Source organism: Salmo salar, chromosome 27, assembly GCF_965601325.2.
Source record: "Salmo salar chromosome 27, fSalSal1, whole genome shotgun sequence".
Lineage (NCBI taxonomy): Eukaryota > Metazoa > Chordata > Actinopteri > Salmoniformes > Salmonidae > Salmo > Salmo salar.
In genome coordinates this window covers 16,012,922-16,028,766 of record NC_138317.1, presented here as the reverse complement: position 1 = coordinate 16,028,766, position 15,845 = coordinate 16,012,922, and the positions used below count along the sequence as shown (strand labels likewise).

Genomic DNA, 15,845 nt, shown 5'->3' with positions numbered 1-15,845 from the left:
TTGGTGGTGCGTGTCCCCGGTCCTGTCCGGCCCGTCCCTGTTCCCCGCACCAGGCCCATGGCGCGTGTCCACAGTCCGGCACGGCCTGTGTCCGGTCCACCGGTGACCAGTCCTGTTCCGGTCGGCGGCTCCGCTCCGGAGCCTGAGCATGCCGCTCCACCGTGGTCCAGTCCGGGCCAGAGGGGTAGGGCTAGGGTGGAGGCAGGGGGAGAAACACGCCCGCGGCCAGAGCCTCCACCGAGGGTGAGGCGCCCACCCGGGTCCCCCCCCCTAATAGACTTTAGGTTGGTGCGCCGGGAGTACGCACCGTTGGAGGGGGGGGGTACTGTCACGCCCTGACCAGGTGAACTCTTCTATTTTGGTCAGGGTGTGGCATTTCTATAGTTTATTTTCTATGTTTTTGGTATAGCCTTGCTTTGGGGCGTATTTCTATGTTGGGTTCTGTCGATTCCCAATCAGAGACAGCTGTCACTAGTTGCCTCTGATTGGGGAATCATATTTAAGTTCCTTTTCCCCCCACGATGTTTGTGGGTTGTTGTCTCTTTTTGTTGGAGCAGTAGCGATACGTTTATTCTCTGTTTTGACCGTGTTATTTCAGTCTGTAATAAATAACATGAGTTCGCTCCCAGCTGCGCCTTGGTCCACTTCTTCCTTCCTGCACGACGATCGTTACAGTAGATGTAGTGGTCGTAGGCACTAAAGTTGCCGTCGGAGCTACAGTTGTCATTGTAGGTGCTGCAGTTGTTGTTGTCGTAGGAGCTGCAATTGTAGTTGTTGTAGAAGGTACTGCAGCCTTAGTCATCGTAAGAGATACAGTTGTTGTAGTGGAAGCTGCATTGGTTGTTGAAGTAGGTGCTGAAGTTGTATTGATCATAGGAGGTACAGTTGTTGTTATAGGTTCTGCTGTTGTAATGGTCATAGTAGGTGTTGTGGTTGACGTAGGAGCTTCAATTGTTGTTGAAGGAGCTACAGTTGTTGTTGTAGGTGTTGCAGTGGTTGTAGTTGGTGATGCAGTTGTAGTGGTCGTAGGAGCTACAGTTGTCAATGTAGTAGTAGGTGCTGCAGTTGTAGTGGTAGTAGGAAATGCAGTGGTTGTTGAAGTAGGTGCTGCAGTTGTAGTGGATGTCGGAGCTACAGTTGTTGTTGTAGGAGCTGCTGTGATTGTCAAAGTAGTTGCTGCAGTTGTAGTGGTAGTAGGATATATAGTGGTTGTCGTAGAAGCTACAATTGTTGTTATAGGTGCTGCTGTTGTAATGGTTGTAGTAGGTGTTGTGGTTGTTGTAGGTTCTTCTGTTGTTGTGGTCGTGGGATCTAAAGTTGTAGTAGGAGCTGCAATTGTGGTTATCGTAGGAGCTGCATTTGTATTTGTTGTAGTAAGTTCTGCAGCTGTAATTGTCGTAATAAGTGCTACATTTGTAGTTGTTGTAGTAGGTGCTGCAGTTGTGGTTGTCTTAGGAGTTTCCGTTGTAGTTGTCGTAGTAGATAATGCAGATGTAGTGGTCGAAGGAGCAACAGTTGTCGTAGGAGCTGCAGTTGTATTTGTTGTAGAAGGTACTGCAGTCGTAGTGATCGTAAGCGCTACAATTGTTGTAGAAGGAAATTTAGTTTTAATTGGCATAGGTGCAACAAATGTTGTAGTAGGAACTGCAGTTGTGGTTGTACCTGCTGCTGTTGTAATGGTCGTAGGAGCTTCAGTTGTAGTTATTGTAGTAGCTGCTGCAGTCGTAGTGGTTGTAAGAGCTACAGTTGTTGTATTAGGAGCTGAAGTGATTGTCGTAGTAACTGCTGACGTTGTAGTGATAGGAGCTATATTTGTTGTCGTAGAAGCTATAGTTGTTGTTGTAGGTACTGCTGTCATGGTTGTCGTAGGAGCTTCAGTTGTCATTGTAGGTGATTCTGTTGTGGTCGTAGGATCTACAGTTGTTGTAGTAGGAGCTGTGGTTGTCTTAGGAGCTGCATTTGTAGTTCTCGTAGTAGGTGCTTCAGTTTTAGAAGTCGTAGGAGCTGCAGTTGTTGTAGTAGAAGCTGCAGTGGTTGTCGAAGTAGGTGCTGAAGTCGTAGTGGTCATAGGAGCTGCAGTTGTTGTCGAAGGAGCTACAGTTGTTGTAGTGGAAGCTGGAGTGGTTGTCGTAGTAGGTGCTGCAATTGTAGTGGTCGTAGGAGCTACAGTTGTCAAAGGAGCTACAGTTGTTCTGGCAGGTGCTGCAGCTAAAGTGGTCGTAGTAGGGGCTGCAGTTGTAGTTGTAGCAGGTGCTGCAGATGTAGTTGTCGTAGTAGGTGCTGCAATTGTAGTGGTCGTAGGAGCTACAGTTGTCGAAGGAGCTTCAGTTGTTCTTGCAGGTGCTGCAGTTGAAGTGGTCGTAGTAGGTGCTGCAGTTGTAGTTGTTGTAGTATGTGCTGCAGTCGTAGTGGTTGTAAGAGCTACAGTTGTTGTAGTAGGAGCTGAAGTGATTGTCGAAGTAGCTGCTGACGTTGTCGTGGTTGGGGATATATTTGTTGTCGTAGAAGCTACAGTTGTTGTTGTAGGTGCTGCTGTTGTGGTTGTCGTAGGAGCTTCAGTTGTCGTTGTAGGTGCTTCTGTTGTAGTGGTTGTGGGATCTAAAGGTGTTGTAATAGGAGCTGCAGTTGTGGTTGTCATAGGGGCTACAGTTGTTGAAGCTGCAGTGGTTGTCGAAGTAGGTGCTTCAGTTGTAGTGGTCGTAGAGGCTACAGTTGTCATTGTAGAAGTAGGTGCTGCTGTTGTAATGGTCGTAGTAGGTGTTGTGGTTGTCGATGGAGCTTCAGTTGTGGTTGTCGTAGGTGCTGCAGTTGTAGTGGTCATAGGAGCTACACTTGCTGCTGTAGGTGTTGCAGTGGTTGTAGTAGGTGTTGTAGTTGTTGTAGGAGCTGCAGTTGTCATTGTAGTAGTAAGTGCTGCTGTTGTAATGGTCGTAGTAGGTGTTGTGGTTGTCGATGGAGTTGTGGTTGTCGATGGAGCTTCAATTGTCGTTGTAGGTGCTTCTGTTGTGGTCATAGGATATACAGTTGTTGTAATAGGAGCTGCAGTTGTCGTTGTCGTAGGAGCTGCATTTGTAGTTGTCGTAGAAGGTGCTTCAGTTATAGAAGTCGTAGGAGCTACAGTTGTTGTAGTAGAAGCTGCAGTGGTTGTCGAATTAGGTGCTGCAGTTGTAGTGGTCCTAGGAGCTACAGTTGTTGTTGTTGTTGTAGTAGGTGTTGTAGTTGTTGTAGGAGCTACAGTTGTCATTGTGGTAGTAGAATATGTAGTTGTCGTAGAAGCTACAGTTGTTGTTGTAGGTACTGCTGTTGTGGTTGTTGTAGGAGCTTCAGTTGTCCTTGTAGGTGCTTCTGTTGTTGTGGTCGTAGGATCTAAAATTGTTGTAGTAGGAACTGCAGTTATGGTTGTCGTAGGAACTGCATTTGTAGTTGTCGTAGCAGCTGCATTAGTTGTTGTCGTAGTAGGTGCTTCAGTTGTAGAAGTCGCAGGAGCTACAGATGTTGTCGAAGGAGCTACAGTTGATCTTGCAGGTGCTGCAGTTGCAGTGGTTGTAGTAGGTGATGCATTTGTAGTTGTCGTAATAGGTGCTGCAAGTGTAGTTGTCATAGTAGGTGCTGCTGGTGTAGTGGTTGTAGGAGCTGCAGTGGTTGTTGAAGTAGGTGTTGCAGTTGTAGTGGTCATAGGACCTACAGTTGTTGTTGTAGGAGCTTCAATTGTAGTTTTAGCAGGTGCTGCAGTGGTTGTCGAAGTAGGTGCTGCAGTTGTAGGAGCTACGGTTGTCGTTGTTGGTGCTGCAGTTGTGGTTGTTGTAGGAGCTGCATTTGTAGTTGTCGTCGTAGGTGCTGCAGTTGTAGGTGTTGTAGTTGTCGTAGTAGGTTCTTTTGTTGTGGTTGTCGTAGGAGCTTCAGTTGTAATGGTCGTAATAGCTGCTGCACTTGTGGTTATCGGAGGAGCTTCAGTTGCAGTTGTATGTGCTGCAGTCGTAGTGGTTGTAAGAGCTACAGTTGTTGTAGTTGGAGCTGAAGTGATTGTCGAAGTAGCTGCTGACGTTGTAGTGGTTGGGGATATTTGTTGTCGTAGAAGCTACAGTTGTTGTTGTAGGTGCTGCTGTTGTGGTTGTCTTAGGAGCTTCAGTTGTCGTTGTAGGTGCTTCTGTTGTAGTGGTCGTAGGATCTAAAGGTGTTGTAATAGGAGCTGCAGTTGTGGTTGTCGTAGGTGCTGCAGTTGTAGTGGTCGTAGGAGCTACAGTTGCTGCTGTAGGTGTTGCAGTGGTTGTAGTAGGTGTTGTAGTTGTTGTAGGAGCTACAGTTGTCATTGTAGTAGTAGGTACTGCTGTTGTAATGGTCGTAGTAGGTGTTGTGGTTGTCGATGGAGCTTCAGTTGTCGTTCTAGGTGCTTCTGTTGTGGTCATAGGATATACAGTTGTTGTAATAGGAGCTGCAGTTGTCGTTGTCATAGGAGCTGCATTTGTAGTTGTCGTAGAAGGTGCTTCAGTTATAGAAGTCGTAGGAGCTACAGTTGTTGTAGTAGAAGCTGCAGTGGTTGTCGAATTAGGTGCTGCAGTTGTAGTGGTCCTAGGAGCTACAGTTGTTGTTGTTGTAGGTGTTGTAGTTGTTGTAGGAGCTACAGTTGTCATTGTGGTAGTAGAATATGTAGTTGTCGTAGAAGCTACAGTTGTTGTTGTAGGTACTTTTGTTGTGGTTGTTGTAGGAGCTTCAGTTGTCCTTGTAGGTGCTTCTGTTGTTGTGGTAGTAGGATCTAAAATTGTTGTAGTAGGAACTGCAGTTATGGTTGTAGTAGGAACTGCAGTTATGGTTGTCGTAGGAACTGCATTTGTAGTTGTCGTAGCAGCTGCATTAGTTGTTGTCGTAGTAGGTGCTTCAGTTGTAGAAGTCGCAGGAGCTACAGATGTTGTCGAAGGAGCTACAGTTGTTCTTGCAGGTGCTGCAGTGGTTGTAGTAGGTGATGCATTTGTAGTTGTCATAACAGGTGCTGCAAGTGTAGTTGTCGTAGCAGGTGCTGCAGGTGTAGTTGTCGTAGTAGGTGCTGCTGGTGTAGTGGTTGTAGGAGCTGCAGTGGTTGTTGAAGTAGGTGTTGCAGTTGTAGTGGTCATAGGAGCTACAGTTGTTGTTGTAGGAGCTTCAATTGTAGTTGTAGCAGGTGCTGCAGTGGTTGTCGAAGTAGGTGCTGCAGTTGTAGGAGCTACGGTTGTCGTTGTTGGTGCTGCAGTTGTGGTTGTTGTAGGAGCTGCATTTGTAGTTGTCGTCGTAGGTGCTGCAGTTGTAGGTGTTGTAGTTGTCGTAGTAGGTTCTTTTGTTGTGGTTGTCGTTGGAGCTTCAGTTGTAATGGTCGTAATAGGTGCTGCACTTGTGGTTATCGGAGGAGCTTAAGTTGCGTGTGCTGCAGTCGTAGTGGTTGTAAGAGCTTCAGTTGTTGTAGTAGGAGCTGAAGTTATTGTCGAAGTAGCTGCTGACGTTGTAGTGGGTGGGGATATATTTGTTGTCGTAGAAGCTACAGTTGTTGTTGTAGGTGCTGCTGTTGTGGTTGTCGTAGGAGCTTCAGTTGTAGTGGTCGTAGGAGCTACAGTTGCTGCTGTAGGTGTTGCAGTGGTTTTAGTAGGTGTTGTAGTTGTTGTAGGAGCTACAGTTGTCATTGTAGTAGTAGGTACTGCTGTTGTAATGGTCGTAGTAGGTGTTGTGGTTGTCGATGGAGCTTCAGTTGTCGTTCTAGGTGCTTCTGTTGTGGTCATAGGATATACAGTTGTTGTAATAGGAGCTGCAGTTGTCGTTGTCGTAGGAGCTGCATTTGTAGTTGTCGTAGAAGGTGCTTCAGTTATAGAAGTCGTAGGAGCTACAGTTGTTGTAGTAGAAGCTGCAGTGGTTGTCGAATTAGGTGCTGCAGGTGTAGTGGTCCTAGGAGCTACAGTTGTTGTTGTTGTAGTAGGTGTTGTAGTTGTTGTAGGAGCTACAGTTGTCATTGTGGTAGTAGGTGCTGCAGTTGTAGTGGTAGTAGAATATGTAGTTGTCGTAGAAGCTACAGTTGTTGTTGTAGGTGCTGCTGTTGTGGTTGTCGTAGGAGGTTCAGTTGTCGTTGTAGGTGCTTCCGTTGTGGTCGTAGGATCTAAAATTGTTGTAGTAGGAACTGCAGTTGTGGTTGTCGTAGAAACTGCATTTGTAGTTGTCGTAGCAGCTGCATTAGTTGTTGTCGTAGTAGGTGCTTCAGTTGTAGAAGTCGCAGGAGCTACAGATGTTGTCGAAGGAGCTACAGTTGTTCTTGCATGTGCTGCAGTTGCAGTGGTTGTAGTAGGTGATGCATTTGTAGTTGTCGTAGCAGGTGCTGCAAGTGTAGTTGTCGTAGCAGGTGCTGCAGGTGTAGTTGTCGTAGTAGGTGCTGCTGGTGTAGTGGTTGTAGGAGCTGCAGTGGTTGTTGAAGTAGGTGTTGCAGTTGTAGTGGTCATAGGAGCTACAGTTGTTGTTGTAGGAGCTTCAATTGTAGTTGTAGCAGGTGCTGCAGTGGTTGTCGAAGTAGGTGCTGCAGGTGTAGGAGCTACGGTTGTCGTTGTTGGTGCTGCAGTTGTGGTTGTTGTAGGAGCTGCATTTGTAGTTGTCGTCGTAGGTGCTGCAGTTGTTGGTGTTGTAGTTGTCGTAGTAGGTTCTTTTGTTGTGGTTGTCGTAGGAGCTTCAGTTGTAATGGTTGTAATAGGTGCTGCACTTATGGTTATCGTAGGAGTTGCAGTTGTTGTATGTGCTGCAGTCATAGTGGTTGTAAGAGCTACAGTTATTGTAGTAGGAGCTGAAGTGATTGTCGAAGTAGCTGCTGACGTTGTAGTGGTTGGGGATTTACACTGCTCAAAAAAATAAAGGGAACACTTAAACAACACAATGTAACTCCAAGTCAATCACACTTCTGTGAAATCAAACTGTCCACTTAGGAAGCAACACTGATTGACAATAAAATTCACATGCTGTTGTGCAAATGGAATAGACAACAGGTGGAAATTATAGGCAATTAGCAAGACACCCCCAATAAAGGAGTGGTTCTGCAGGGGGTGACCACAGACCACTTCTCAGTTCCTATGCTTCCTGGCTGATGTTTTGGTCACTTTTGAATGCTGGCGGTGCTTTAAAATCTAGTGGTAGCATGAGACGGAGTCTACAACCCACACAAGTGTCTCAGGTAGTGCAGCTCATCCAGGATGGCACATCAATGCGAGCTGTGGCAAGAAGGTTTGCTGTGTCTGTCAGCGTAGTGTCCAGAGCATGGAGGCGCTACCAGGAGACAGGCCAGTACATCAGGAGACGTGGAGGAGGCCGTAAGAGGGCAACAACCCAGCAGCAGGACCGCTACCTCCGCCTTTGTGCAAGGAGGAGCAGGAGAAGCACTGCCAGAGCCCTGCAAAATGACCTCCAGCAGGCCACAAATGTGCATGTGTCTGCTCAAACGGTCAGAAACAGACTCCATGAGGGTGGTATGAGGGCCCGACGTCCACAGGTGGGGGTTGTGCTTACAGCCCAACACCGTGCAGGACGTTTGGCATTTGCCAAAGAACACCAAGATTGGCAAATTCGCCACTGGCGCCCTGTGCTCTTCACAGATGAAAGCAGGTTCACACTGAGCACGTGACAGACGTGACAGAGTCTGGAGACGCCGTGGAGAACGTTCTGCTGCCTGCAACATCCTCCAGCATGACCGGTTTGGCGGTGGGTCAGTCATGGTGTGGGGTGGCATTTCTTTGGGGGGCCGCACAGCCCTCCATGTGCTCGCCAGAGGTAGCCTGACTGCCATTAGGTACCAAGATGAGATTGATGCTATGGACCGGCCCGCCCGTTCCCCAGACCTGAATCCAATTGAGCACATCTGGGACATCATGTCTCGCTCCATCCACCAACGCCACGTTGCACCACAGACTGTCCAGGAGTTGGCGGATGCTTTAGTCCAGGTCTGGGAGGAGATCCCTCAGGAGACCATCCGCCACCTCATCAGGAGCATGCCCAGGCATTGTAGGGAGGTCATACAGGCACGTGGAGGCCACACACACTACTGAGCCTCATTTTGACTTGTTTTAAGGACATTACATCAAAGTTGGATCAGCCTGTAGTGTGGTTTTCCACTTTAATTTTGAGTGTGACTCCAAATCCAGACCTCCATGGGTTGATAAATTGGATTTTGTTGTCAGCACATTCAACTATGTAAAGAAAAAAGTATTTAATAAGATTATTTCTTTCATTCAGATCTAGGATGTGTTGTTTAAGTGTTCCCTTTATTTTTTTGAGCAGTATATTTCTTGTCGTAGAAGCTACAGTTGTTGTTGTAGGTGCTGCTGTTGTGGTTGTCTTAGGAGCTTCAGTTGTCGTTGTAGGTGCTTCCGTTGTTGTGGTCGTAGGATCTAAAATTGTTGTAGTAGGAACTGCAGTTATGGTTGTCGTAGGAGGTTCAGTTGTCGTTGTAGGTGCTTCCGTTGTTGTGGTCGTAGGATCTAAATTGTTGTAGTAGGAACTGCAGTTGTGGTTGTCATAGGAACTGCATTTGTAGTTGTCGTAGCAGCTGCATTAGTTGTTGTCGTAGTAGGTGCTTCAATTGTAGAAGTCGCAGGAGCGACAGATGTTGTCGAAGGAGCTACAGTTGTTCTTGCATGTGCTGCAGTTGCAGTGGTTGTAGTAGGTAATGCATTTGTAGTTGTCGTAATAGGTGCTGCAAGTGTAGTTGTCGTAGCAGGTGCTGCAGGTGTAGTTGTCGTAGTAGGTGCTGCTGGTGTAGTGGTTGTAGGAGCTGCAGTGGTTGTTGAAGTAGGTGTTGCAGTTGTAGTGGTCATAGGAGCTACAGTTGTTGTTGTAGGAGCTTCAATTGTAGTTGTAGCAGGTGCTGCAGTGGTTGTCGAAGTAGGTGCTGCAGTTGTAGGAGCTACGGTTGTCGTTGTTGGTGCTGCAGTTGTGGTTGTTGTAGGAGCTGCATTAGTAGTTGTCGTCGTAGGTGCTGCAGTTGTAGGTGTTGTAGTTGTCGTAGTAGGTTCTTTTGTTGTGGTTGTCGTTGGAGCTTCAGTTGTAATGGTCGTAATAGGTGCTGCACTTGTAGTTGTCGTAGTAGGTTCTTTAGTTGTGGTTGACGTAGGAGCTTCAGATGTAATTGTCGTAATAGGTGCTGCACTTGTGGTTATCGGAGTAGCTTCAGTTGCAGTTGTATGTGCTGTAGTCGTAGTGGTTGTAAGAGCTACAGTTGTTGTAGTAGGAGCTGAAGTGATTGTCGAAGTAGCTGCTGACGTTGTAGTGGTTGGGGATATATTTGTTGTCGTAGAAGCTACAGTTGTTGTTGTAGGTGCTGCTGTTGTGGTTGTCGTAGGAGCTTCAGTTGTCGTTGTAGGTGCTTCTGTTGTAGTGGTCGTATGATCTAAAGGTGTTGTAATAGGATCTGCAGTTGTGGTTGTCATAGGAGCTGTATTTGTAGTAGTCATAGGAGCTACAGTTGTTGTTGAAATAGCTACAGTTGTTGAAGCTGCAGTGGTTGTCGAAATAGGTGCTGCAGTTGTAGTGGTCGTAAGAGCTACAGTTGTAGTGGTAATAGGATATATAGTTGTTGTAGAAGCTACAGTTGTTGTTATAGGTGCTGCTGTTGTAATCGTCGTAGTAGGTGTTGTGGTTGTCCATGGAGCTTCAGTTGTCATTGTAGGTGCTTCTGTTGTGGTCATAGGATATACAGTTGTTGTAATAGGAGTTGCAGTTGTCGTCGTAGGAGCTGCATTTGTAGTTGTCGTAGTAGGTGCTTCAGTTATAGAAGAAGTAGGAGCTTCAGTTGTTGTAGTAGTAGCTGCAGTGGTTGTCGAAGTAGGTGCTGAAGTTGTAGTGGTCATAGGAGCTACAGTTCGTGTAGTGGAATCTGCATTGGTTGTCGTAGGAGCTACTGTGCTTGTCGTAGGAGCTACTGTGGTTGTCGTAGGAGCTACAGGGGTTGTCGTAGGAGCTACAGGGGTTGTCGTAGGAGCTACAGTTGTTGTCGTAGGAGCTACAGTTGTTGTTGTAGGAGCTTCAGTTGTTGTCGTAGGAGCTTCGGTTTTGTAAACTGCAGTTGTGGTCAGAACTCCATGGATATTCCAGCATAAAAACACTGTGGTTTATGAGATGAATGGTTAATATGTTTATTGCGCACAATATCAACATTTCCAAGATTTCCCTTCATCACCATGGAGCAGTTTTCGACATCTTTATTATGTACAATTATAATTTATAGCTTTATAAATTAAATAAAATGATTCCCTTGATTATTAATAATATTACCTATAATACCTTATTGAGATTACCACACTTGAGTTGTATTTTTTTGTTGTTGAAAAGATGGTACATTTTTCATTACAGTAGTGTGGTAATATTTATTATTTTATTATTAACCTTTATTTAACCAGGAAAGGCTCATTGAGATTTAAAATCTCTTTTTCAAGAGCGTCCTGGCCAAGATAGGCAGCGCCAAGTCATTACAAAAATTAGACAAACAACATGAAAAACTACAAGTAATCTAGTAAAAACCATAAAATTAACAAAGAATATAACAAAATCAAAAACAGCAAATTAAAAACATTGACAGGTCAGGGAATCAGTCTCAAGATCATTCATCAGTGATTTAAAATACCAATCGGGACAAGTTCTTCCAGTTTAAAAGTATTTTGTAAGGCATTCCAAGACGATGGCGCAGAGTACATAAAAGCCCTTTTACCAAATTCAGTTCGGACATTTGGAACAGTTAGCAAGATAAAGTCCCTCGAACGAAGAGAGTACCCACCACATTTCTGAACAATAAAAATGCCCAAATAAAAAGGTAGTAAACCCAAAATGGTTTTGTAAATAAAAGTATACCAGTGACTGAGCCTACGAGTGACTAGAGAAGGCCAGCCAACCCTGGTATACAAAGTGCAGTGGTGCGTAAGGGTTTTGCAATTTAAAATAAATCTCAAAGTGCCATGGTAAAGGGTGTCAATTGATCTCAAACACTGAGCGGAAGCATTTATATATAAAATATCCCCATAGTCTAGTAAAGGCATAAATGTAGCTGATACTAGCCTCCTTCTGGCTTCAAAAGAAAAACAAGCCTTATTCCTAAAATAAAATCCTAATTTCAGCTTCAATTTTTTTGTAAGTTGTTGAATATGCATTTTAAAAGAGAGGCCATCATCAATCAAAATTCCAAGATATTTATATGAGGTTACAACCTCAATCTCCTTGCCCTGAAAGGTAGTAATAGGTGAAAGGTTCAGGGGTCTATTTCTTGCTTTAGAAAACACCAGAAGTTTAGTTTTGTCAGTATTGAGGATAAGCTTCAATTGAGACAAGGTATGTTGAACAGTATTAAAAGCAGTTTGCAAGTTCTGGAAAGCTTTTGTAAGAGATGAAGCACAACAGTAAATAACAGTATCATCAGCATAAAAATGAAGTTGTGCATTTTGGACATTTTTGTCTAAATTATTTATATAAATAGTGAATAAGAGAGGACCAAGTACAGAGCCTTGGGGCACACCATTTAAGACAGACAATTTAACAGACCTAAGCCCATCAAATTGAGTGCACTGAGTTCTATCAGACAGATAGTTAACAAACCATGCAACTGCATGCTCTGAAAGACCTACACTCGACAATCTCTGCCTTAGTATAGCATGATCAACTGTATCAAAAGCCTTAGAGAGATCAATAAAAAGTGAGACACAATGCTGTTTTTTGTCAAGAGCTTCAGTGATATCATTTAAAACCTTCATGGCTGCTGTAATTGTGCTATGCTTCTTCCTGAAACCCGATTGGTACATTGATAAAATAGAGTTAGTATATAAAAACTCTTTTAGCTGGTCACTCACAAGGGTTTCAAGTATTTTCATCAGGGGTGACAGCTTTGAGATTGGCCTATAATTATTTAAAAGAGTTGGATCTCCCCCTTTTAAAAGTGGCAGGACAAATGCTGATTTCCAGATCTTTGGAATTTCATTACATTCCAGGGTTAGATTAAACAGATATGCAAGTGGTTCAGCTATGAAATCAGCTGCCAGATTTAAAAAGCAGGGATCCAAAAGATCAGGACCTGCAGGCTTTCTCTGATCTAAGGATTTCAGGGCTTTATGTACCACCTGCACTGAGAATGGCAAAAAGCTAAAAGTTTGACCAGCTCTCACTGGTTCATCCACACAAGGTTGTACAGAGACAGAGGACACTGAATCAAACAGCCTACCAGATGATACAAAGTGCTCATTGAAACAATTCAGCATTTCAGTTTTGTCAGATATAGCAACAGAGTCCTTCAATACACATGACGGTAATTCATTAACATTACTGTTACCAGACATAGACTTAATAGCCTTCCAAAACTTTCTAGGGTCATTCAGGTTATCAGTGGTAACAGACATAAAATATTCAGATTTGGCCTTCCTGAGAAGAGAAGAACACTTGTTTCGTAACTGCCTAAAAACAAGCCAATAAGCATCAGAACACGATTTCCTTGCTTTAGCCCAGGCTAGATTACGGTCGTGAACAATGCAAGAAAGCTCAGACGAAAACCATGGATTATCCCTCCCTTTAACCCTGAACCTGCGGAATGGAGCATGTCTGTTTACTATTTGGAGAAAACCATCATGAAAGAATTTCCAGGCAGTTTCCACATCAGGGATAAGCTCAATCTTGCTCCAGTCAAAATAAAACAAATCATGAAAGAAAGCCTGCTCAATGAAACACTTCAGATTTCTCTTACGAATAAAACGCGGGTTAGACTTAGAAATCTTAGTATTTCTAATAGCAACAACAGCACAATGGTCACTTAAATCATTACAAAAAACACCAACCGCAGAATATTTATGTGGAACATTTGTCAATATCAAATCAATCAGGGTAGATTTATCAGGGCATTTTAGATTAGGGCGAGTGGGTGAGTTAATCAACTGGGTAAGATTCATAGAATTACAAAACATTTTTAAATCATCAGACACCGGCATTAACCAACACCAGTTAAGATCACCAATCAAAATCATTTCACTGTAAAGAAGTTTAGACATGAGGTGCGTCAAAGAAGAAAATGCATCACCGAGAGCAGAGGGGGGTCTATAACAGCCAATCACAGTTATAGAAAGACCCTTAGAAACCTCAATATTCAAAGCAAGAAATTCCAACTGTTTACAAATAGTTTCAGACTTTGCCACACTTACAGGGAATTTCGTTTTTACATATATAGCCACACCCCCACCTTTCTTAACCCGATCAGTGCGATAAACATTGTAACCAGTTATACAAATATCCGTATCAAGAACAGACTTGCTGAGCCAGGTTTCAGAAAACACAATTATATCAGCATCAGTTGATTTAGCCCAAATCCTAACCCCATCCATTTTTGACAACAGGCTGCGTACATTTAAATGAAAAATACCAAGACCAGATCTTGATTTAAAATCAGAGGGGGTTTGGAGACATTGCATATCAGGGCCAGGGTTAGGCTGCACGTTACCTGATATCAACAAAAGAAGAATAACTAGGCACCTCTGTTTAATAACTTTGCACGGCTTCTCTTTTTTAAGAGACCTACTGCAAGCGAAGTCTACAAGTGAGTTTCCAGACAATACAAAACAGTCATTTAAAACCATTAGACTTTGGTAGTGACACAAATTCGTAATGTTCACATCATGCCACAAATACATCGGCACTTGGACGAGTGGAACGAGTGAAAAGGAGCGAGTTCCTGCAAACAAAATGTCCAATGGACGGGAGAGCACATTGTCAGATGTACTCACCCAGCGACAATGTTCGTTTTCTCCAGATCTCGTTAAAGTCAGTGCACAAAGCAATACCACGAAAATTGTCATTTTCTCTGACAAATGTAAATAGAGCCCAATGAAGGTAAGGGGAGAGAGGGACAGCGTATATGTAAATCTGAATGTGAGTATTTGCACGTGTGAGTAGATTGGGTGTTGAGGTCGATTGAGAGAGCGGGTTGGGGATTATTGAGCTGCCACTGACAGCCAGACGAAGAGCAAAAAGGAGCGGCTTGGACGAGACACTCCGTGGATGAAGAAGGAACTCAGGCCAGCCAGAGATCGGGTTACTTTGGTAAACGTCAGTGCAGAGTTGAAGTGCCAAGTTGAGGAAGACCCGTGATCTTTACAGCAGCAAAAATAAAATAATTTGCACTACACAACAAGGAAGTTACTCAGCCATAAATAAATAGGTTATTAGTAGGTTAAAATGTACTAGTCACAGACAAACGACTTGACATGCTACCATCTTGGGACTTGACAAGTAGACGACATATGACATCGCCAAAAAAAATATATAATTTAAGTAATAGAGGTTACAGCAGTGTGATAATGTTTACCGCTTACAATTTAGTCATTTTCCTTTTTTATATTTTGGAAATGGATTTAATCGAGGGGAGACGTTTGACAGAAGACTAGGCAAAATGTAAAATTGCCCCCACGAAAGGTCAAAATAAACATATTTAGAAAAATCATAAGCATTGTAACATCATATGCATACAACATGTACATCATTGCTCATTATTCTAATTACATTATCTAAATGTACATGGTCTATTCTGTCACCATCTAGCCTTTTTGGTTGTTAATATTTTGATTCAGGATTAATACACGAGTTGGCATGAAGTTAGATAGCAAATAGTAAAAATGAGTTAGAAACATAAACACAGAATGAAATTCAGTGTACTACATACCCATGGTAAAAAAAAGTAGCTGTCAGTTTCTGTGTCTTCATTTTGGACTCAGTTGATGCAGTTGTTTTCTGAATAGAAAGAAAAATATACATTTTATTGACAGGTCATAAACCACTGTTAATGTGCAACGGTGAACACTTTACAACTTAATCTACAACTTTTTAAGCAAATTTATACACTTGAACTCATTTAGGTGTGCCAGATCAAGAGGTGTGAATAATTATTCATTCAAGACATCTCAGTGAATAAAAGTAGCTTGTGAAGAATAATGTAAAAAGTAAGGAAACAAAATGTGAAAACGTTGCAAGGGTGTGAATAATTTCGCAATAGTCACTTTAACTGCAGTGAACATGGATTTATACACCTTAGTGAAATTACACAGTAAAATACAGATTAGCATTGCATTTTTCCCCATAAGAAATCAGCCTATTACTGCATCCTGTCACGTCCTGACCAGTATAGGGGTTATTTGTTATTGTAGTTTGTTCAGGACGTGACAGGGGGTGTTTGTTTTATGTGGTTCAGGGTGTGTTTTGTGTATGTGTTTAGGTAGAGGGGGTATTTGATTTATTCGTCCGGGCTTTGTTAGTCATTGTTCTATGTTAGTATATTTCTATGTTTTATCTAGTCTTTTGTAGTTCTATGTTTAGTTAATTGGGGTTGGACCTTCAATTGGAGGCAGCTGGTTATTGTTGCCTCTGATTGAGGGTCCTATAATTAGGAGTTTGTTTTTCATGGGATTTTGTGGGAGATTGTTCTTGTTTAGCTGTTTGCCTGACAAGACTGTCAAGTTTGTTTTGTTTTGTATACGTTGTATGTGTTTCCCTTCTTCACCAAATAAAAAAGATGAGTGTACATTTTCCCGCTGCGTCTTGGTCTCTACCCTACGACACCCGTGACACATCCCGTCAATCATGTTACTTTATAAAAGAGGAAAAGTAATTTCAAATTTGGAAATGGTCTGCCAGCACTCAGCAATTCACTCTGAATTCTATACATATTCTGTGAAGGTAATCGGTGTAGTTGATCAAAGTGGATGTTTTTTTAAATATAAAACATAATACATAAAATAGTAAAATTCACATTAGCGTTGCAATTTTTAAAGAGAAATTGGCATTTTGCTGCTTAAAAAACACAAGTATTTAAACTTGGCTATCAAAAGTTTACCAAT

At 43.1% G+C, this 15,845-nt stretch overlaps 1 protein-coding gene across 1 annotated transcript; it reads right to left on the bottom strand.

The window, feature by feature from the left end:
- Nucleotides 1-494: 494 nt before the first annotated feature.
- Nucleotides 495-6,929, bottom strand: LOC145864351 (uncharacterized). Its single transcript, XM_082970062.1, has one exon. The coding sequence runs from the start codon at nucleotides 3,674-3,676 to the stop codon at nucleotides 590-592; it is 3,087 nt and encodes a 1,028-aa protein (XP_082826188.1). The 5' UTR covers nucleotides 3,677-6,929; the 3' UTR covers nucleotides 495-589.
- Nucleotides 6,930-15,845: the final 8,916 nt, after the last annotated feature.

What these genes read in the sequence shown, in the direction of transcription:
- LOC145864351 (XM_082970062.1), bottom strand. Translation starts at nt 3,676, where the DNA reads ATGACCACTACAACTGCAACACCTACTTCAACAACCACTGCAGCTCCT.